Source organism: Pyrus communis, chromosome 14, assembly GCF_963583255.1.
Source record: "Pyrus communis chromosome 14, drPyrComm1.1, whole genome shotgun sequence".
Classification (NCBI taxonomy): domain Eukaryota; kingdom Viridiplantae; phylum Streptophyta; class Magnoliopsida; order Rosales; family Rosaceae; genus Pyrus; species Pyrus communis.
Genome location: NC_084816.1, coordinates 15,935,138 through 15,941,978, shown reverse-complemented (window position 1 = coordinate 15,941,978; position 6,841 = coordinate 15,935,138). Strand labels below are relative to the sequence as shown.

Here is a 6,841-nt window from a genome sequence, read left to right as displayed (position 1 = left end):
AACCATATTCTCCCTTCATCGGAGATCATGGGCTAGTCCGACTGGGTTCTTGCCTCCGTTCACGGATGTGCGCAAACTTGGTTCCAACAATAACCATAAGGTTACACCAAGGCTCAACTTTAAGTCCTTACCTTTTTGGATTGGTAATGGATGAGTTAATAGGACATATTCAAGATGATATCCCTTAGTGTATGCTTTTCGCAGATGATATAGAGCTGATAGATGAAATGCATGAGGGAGTAAATGTAAAGCTTAACCTTTAGCGGGAAGGGTTGGAATCTAGAGGGCTTTACCTAGGTAGGTCAAAGACATAGTATATGTAGTGCAAGTTCAATGAGAATGGGGTCCAAATGAGATAAGGTTAAGATTGAAGATCAAGAAGTACCCAAGAGTGAACGCTTTCGTTATCATGGATCTATCTTACAAAAGAACGAAGAATTAGATTGAGATCTCAACCACAAAATACAAGCTAGATGGATGAAGTGGAAGAGTGCATCACATGTATTGTGCGATTGTCTTATGCCACTGAACTCAAGGGAAAATTTTATAAGGCAATAATAAGATTAGCAACGCTTTGCGACCTGGAATGTTGGGTGGTCAAAAAGCAACACGTGCAAAAAATGAGTATAGTGGAGATAAGAATGCTTCGTCGGATTTGTGTGCGCACGAGAAAGGATAGGTTAAGAACAAGGTTATCTGAGGTAAAGTAGGAGTGGTTGTAATTGAAGATAAGATGAGAGAAAATCAGTTAAGGTGGTTTGGACACGTGAACTGAACACTTATAAATGCTCCAGTTAAAAGATGTGACTCTGAGATGGAGGTTCAGGGTAAAAGGCGTAGAGGAATACTTAGACAGAGAATATAAGAAATATATGGAGTACTTAATTTAAATTAACAAAAGACTTTGCGCAAAGGGCAGTGGCGTTCTAGGATTCATACGACCGACCTCACTAAGTGGGATGAGGCTTCATTGTTGTTGTTGTGGTGGTTAATGACAAGTTATCACTAAGGTCATTTGGCATGCTGGGATAGTATTATTTTAATACAAATCTAGTGTTTGTCTCTTTAATTATAATTTTAGTAATTGAATTAGTGTCTCTGGACCCACCACTTTAGTACGCCTCACACCAACTTACTTATCCTTTCTAACAAGGGTGGATCCACCTTGAGACAAGGTGGGTCAGCGAACCCCCTAAGTTCAGAATTTATCCATGGAAGAGTTGAGAGTTGCCCTTCGAAGATATGAGATGCCCTTGAAAGCTACCCTCTAATTACTCAATGAATTGCCTCTATGGACACTCTACAGGATAGCTGCTAGCCTCATGCCTTTGTAAGCATTGCTACGGTCATCTTTCGATAGGCTCACTTGACATATGTTGGTATCTATTGGCATGCTTGCTCAAAATCTATTGACATTAGTCGGTATACTCATTCAAAAGTTTTTGGCATCATCTCAGACCTACCAAAGCTCAATGAAATGCCAATTTTCATGTTATTCAATTTGAAAATTTTGTGCATTATCCTCGCTATTCTTATTGATCCCTCCCAATAATATTTCCTGGATCCACTACTGCTCCCCAAGCCTATATGTCAATTTAGTCCGATTTAGAAAATGTGTTCGCCTCTTCATCCCTCTATCGCTAATCTGATATTTGGCATTGTTTGCGAATTTCCTTCCTGCTACTATCGTTCAACCATTGTCTCAGGTGTTCCTCATTTTTCTCGCTCCCTTTCTCCCTTCCTCTACCCACACCCTCTTCCTCTTCGGTTGTGTCGAAGACTCGAAAAAGCCTAAGCCAGACCCTCTATGTGACAATCATGGATCTCAAAGACGAAAGGAAGATGATATTACAGAGAGAAAAGACGGAAGGAAGATAAAAAGGAGTGAGGGGAGGCCGGCGCGGTGGAGAAAATATGAGGAAGAGGAGGATTTCAATTTGAGCCTGTGAAGTCATGAAATTTCTATGGTTAAAATAAGAAATTAGAAGAAATTTTTTGGCCTTTTACATAGTAGTGAGGGTTGGTGGTCAAGGCATGCAGTGTGTGTGTAAGAATAATTATGACGGATCATTTTATGTATTTTCATCTTTACCAGTATTACCGCTATCCTTCATGACAAAACTCCAAACCAAAGAAAGGCGATGAAAGAAGAACTATCGATGGAAGGAAATTTTCATGTGTTGACCACACATTGCCCTTTTATGAAAAAGGCGAATAAATTGTTTTGGAAGAATTTTAACTGGCACTACCTAATTACCAATGAAGCGTATAGGCTGAATAATCACAATTCTGCTCTTGCAAAAGTACTTGAAGAGTGTTGCTTTGATGATTTATTAAGAGTTATGTTCTTGAATTAGCTTTTTACTCGGTAGGATCTCGTTCGATGGGTACAAAACTGAGGTTCTATTTTTTTTATGCTTGAGGGAACAAACTTAAACAAACCGTAGGATTTATTTATTTATTATATTTATATAAAACACAATATTAATCCACCCAATATAGGGTATATTATATTAATATATGTTTTTCTTTTTTTTCTTTTTTTTTTAACATTGGCCGTTTTATTTTCTTCTTCCCTCCTAACCACTATAGATATAAAGATGGCTTTGGGGAAGAGAGAACACACACTAATAATAAGAACTATGGTGGTTTGATCTTTGTGCATTGGCACAAGGTGCGTAGGTAATCTAGCTTGGTAGATGCAATCGAATTTCCTTTTGCCGACGCTCTTGTTCGTAATTCATGCAACAGTTTGAATGAATGAAACAACGAGCCGGAATTCATTAATTTCACTAGGTATGTTCCTAAAAAAATTCTTTTATTTTAGTTTATATAGTTTTCCAGTAGTGTAATCAGAGCCATGATGCTCATTTCTCACTCTACAATTCAATGTAAAAAGCTGGAACCAGGATATCCACCATGGTTGAATAAACTTCGAAAATTCATATTTTGATTCATCACTTTTTTTGGATTTGTTTTTAGAAATAGGTTCTCTTAAGTGTGAGAAAAATTCCCTCAAAATTTCATGCAAAGATGTGCTAGGGTTTTGAGAGAAATTAAAAAAAAAAAAAAAAAAAAAAAAAAAAAAAAAAAAAAAAAAAACCCCTAATTTTGTGATTTCTTGAAAATTTCTGTTTTTCATCCGCTTTGGGGGCAGAATTTATGGTACATGGAATTCATGTTTTTGAGATTTTTATTTTTTATTTTTTATTTTTTTCTTCGTATTTGTTGTCTGCCATTTGAGCTTCAAACCATATAAAACACACATCAATTGGATGAGTATTGAAGAAGATATGGCTTTGCAAACATACCTTTACAACTCTGCGAAATTTGGAATTTCTGCAGAAAATTTGGAGAAAATGATGAACAGTGATTGTTCATCGCTCTTGGCAATAGCGGGAGTGTTGCTTTCCGGGCATATTATTTGGATTATTTTAATTCGAATAATTAAACGCAAGTATAAAATAATGCACAACATACAATATTTTATCTCAATTATATATCTTTAGGGCTTCGCTGTTTGGGTTTTATCCTACCGCCAAGCCCACTCACTTACCCACTTTGGATTTGTAACTTGGACATTTTTTAATTAAATAAACCCAATGCCTATCTAATTTAAACCGTCTCCATAAACCCAAATAATTAATCAAATATAGTGAACAATTAATTATATCTAATCATCATCCATATAACGGTACTAGAACTTGTTATATGTTTGTGACCTCTTAGGTTCTAACTAAAGCCGGCAATCAAATTAACTAATGATTTTTTTTAGTACATCGATATTTTTACACTAAGGAGAGGGGAAGTTCGGCTAAGACACACAATGGGTAGGCTAATTTGGCATTGAATTCGTTATCCATGAGATTCGAACCTAAGATCTCTCACTTCCAAGTGAAGAGGAGTACCACCAGATCGTAGTACTAAGATTCGAACCTAAGACCTCCCATTTTTTAGGTGTTTGTATATAAACTCATCAGTCACACTCGTGATAAAATGGTGTACGACCGCTATTCATAAAGCGTTGATGCGTAGCTTATACGAGAAGTTGATGATTGTCCAAACTGGGCAATTTATGAAGTGAGCGTAAATCATTGCTAAACGTAGAGCAGTGAAGAAGTTCTCGATGTCATAAAACATCATTTTGGTTCTTATATCACCATAAGGTTGACATAAGATCCTTCATGAAAAAATGGTTGTTCAAGGTGCAAGTAATTTCATGTTTACTCATGGTTGAAATATATTGTCAATAGAATGATGAAAATATATTTGCATTTACCTTATATGGAATTGAAAGAAGGCACCTACTTGTGAAATCATAGGTGCTCCTTATAGAACTATTTTGGAGGTGTTTTGCATTAACTAGAGAGATTTATATGAGTATGTCCTTATCTATGCAAAAGAAGTCCCTAAATTGGAGGGAATACAAATGTGTTCATGATTACTTGCAATTGCACAAAATGAGGAGTCTTAAGATGTAGCCGTGGTGATAGTTGTGTCACACTTCTAGACATAAGAGTGACAAGATACTCATTGGGAATAACGTTTTTCATAGAACCTTATAATGCACATTTATACGATTGTCACCAAGCTAGAATCAGTTTCACCACATCATGAAACGATTCATCCTAGCACTGAGGTAGCAAGCGGGATGAGACATATATTCTGAAACACAATGGAGTGCGAGACTAGACAGGTGTATGATTTACTTGCAAAACATACACTAGGTATATACCTATATGCATGTAACCATAGCAGTGTCTAAGATGAGACCTAACAAAGGTCAAACATGGAGATTTTTCCATTTGAAATCCATGTTAAAGCTTATTAAGCCAGATGTGAGTAACTAGGTAGGCATTGAGAGGGCAACTAAGCGGGTGCCCAAGTTAGGCGTTTGTTTAAGAATTTTATGGTGTATGCCCAACGGCCATGTGACATGCTCATTAAATTGAGAAAACACTATAGCATATATTTCATATTGTATGTGCTAGTTGCAGCTGATAGTGAAGTGATGAATTGGTTCCTGCTTCAAATCCCGTGTGAGCCACTGGATCTATGTGATCCTACCATTATACCCTTTCGGATTAAAGCCTATGTCCGAAAAATGAGGTTTAATGATAGCTACTTTAGCACATTTATCTATCAACTTGAGTGTAACAGTAGGGGGCAAGAGACATTTCAGAAAATCCTAAAGTTCCTTTCCTTCCAAATATAGTAGACAGAGGTAGCAAAACAAAGGTGCTTGACAATGGGGGGGTAGGGGACAACAAAGCGGACAAGAGACAACTACAAGATGCCGATATGCAGCAATTTTAACGAGTCGATAACTTGCCCTTGATGGCTAACCGCAAAACAAATGAATTCCAAGGCAGCTTAGGCTTATGAACTCGCAAAAAATCCCAAACAGAAGCAGCGGGAAGAAGTCCATTAGAGGCAGGAACCCATCGAACCAATCTTAAATGAGGCACAGACCCATTTGAATCAATGCTAATAGCACTTAGCCAAGCCCGCATCTTTCCTTAACCTAGAGCTCGAGATAGTCTGGTAACTACACACAAAGACAATGGACCAAAAGGGTCCCAGTTATCATGCCATAAAGCAGTTTTACTTTCTAATAATTATAGCTTGAAGGGCAGCCAGTTATCATGCCATAAAACATAGTCCTTTTTATTTTATTTTATTTTATTTTATTTTAATACAACTACTTTTAGTACCTACTAATTGCAAACTTGCAATTACTTATTTATTGTTTCTGATAATTAACCAAAGACCTTACTTATTATTGTTTCTGGTAATTAAACAAAGACCTTTCTCTACATGGGCTGATCACTTGGACTGAGCCGACGGATCAAATCCCCCCAGCCAGTTCTGGTCCTGAGCCCCAAAAGACGACGATGAACCGCCTTCAGCAGCACCAGTAGAGGAACCACCATCCAAAAATATCTCAATCATCGAAGGGTCAAGCATCGGAGGACCACGCTGCTCGAACCCTAGAGGAAACTCCGGCACAAAATGCGGTAGCAGTGGGGGAGGCATCATCGCAACCTGGGGTCCAGCAGGTCCAGAAGGCACAGCAGGGCCATAGTCCATTAGCGGATGCTCCCTCTTCATAAACTGAGAGCGGTCTGAATTCTCAGACTCCCGGTAGCGATGGAGGAAAACGTTGAGGGGGTCGACGTAGTTCTCGAAGCCAAGCTTGCTCATGGCCCAGATGATGTCCTCGGCAGAGACGGTCTTGCGCTGTTCGCGCTGGCTACGCTGGTTGGCTTCAGCAGTTATGAAGGCGATGTACTCAGACACACATTCCTGCACGGTCTCCTTGGCGGCTTCTGTTATTTTTGCATGCGGAGGGAGCACGCGACGCATTATGCGTACCACGTTGGCTATCGGCATGTGCTGATCCTGCACACGAACAACTGGCCGATGGGTACTCTGTGCAGTGTTGTTTCCAGTACTGCCAGTGGCATTGGCAGGGTTGCTGGTGTTTCCGACGGCATGGCCGTCGCCAGAGTTGTTGGAGTTTGCTGTGTGCAAGGCGGGAAAATAACAATGAATGTAAGCCAACCAATTAATCACTGTACAGATCTGCGCATAAATGACTAATATTAATTGAAACTTAATGGGTATGGAAGGCATGGTTTACATATGGTTATATTATTCAGGGTCACGTAACAGTTCACGCGCTCAAATGCCCGTGGTTATGTCATCCAAGTAACGGTTACTTCGGTCAAGATAACAGGGAAAAGGGTCAAGTCTTATCATCAGAAAAGATTCCACCTTGTCACTCTGTTTTTGTCTGTTTGCTAGTCCACCTAAGCCCAAAACTATAAACTGACACCTC

At 38.9% G+C, this 6,841-nt stretch overlaps 1 protein-coding gene across 1 annotated transcript; it reads right to left on the bottom strand.

Annotated features, from left to right (window-relative positions):
* Window positions 1–5,826: 5,826 nt before the first annotated feature.
* On the bottom strand, window positions 5,827–6,428 carry LOC137714435 (nuclear transcription factor Y subunit B-1-like). Its single transcript, XM_068453655.1, has one exon. The coding sequence runs from the start codon at window positions 6,391–6,393 to the stop codon at window positions 5,827–5,829; it is 567 nt and encodes a 188-aa protein (XP_068309756.1). The 5' UTR covers window positions 6,394–6,428.
* Window positions 6,429–6,841: the final 413 nt, after the last annotated feature.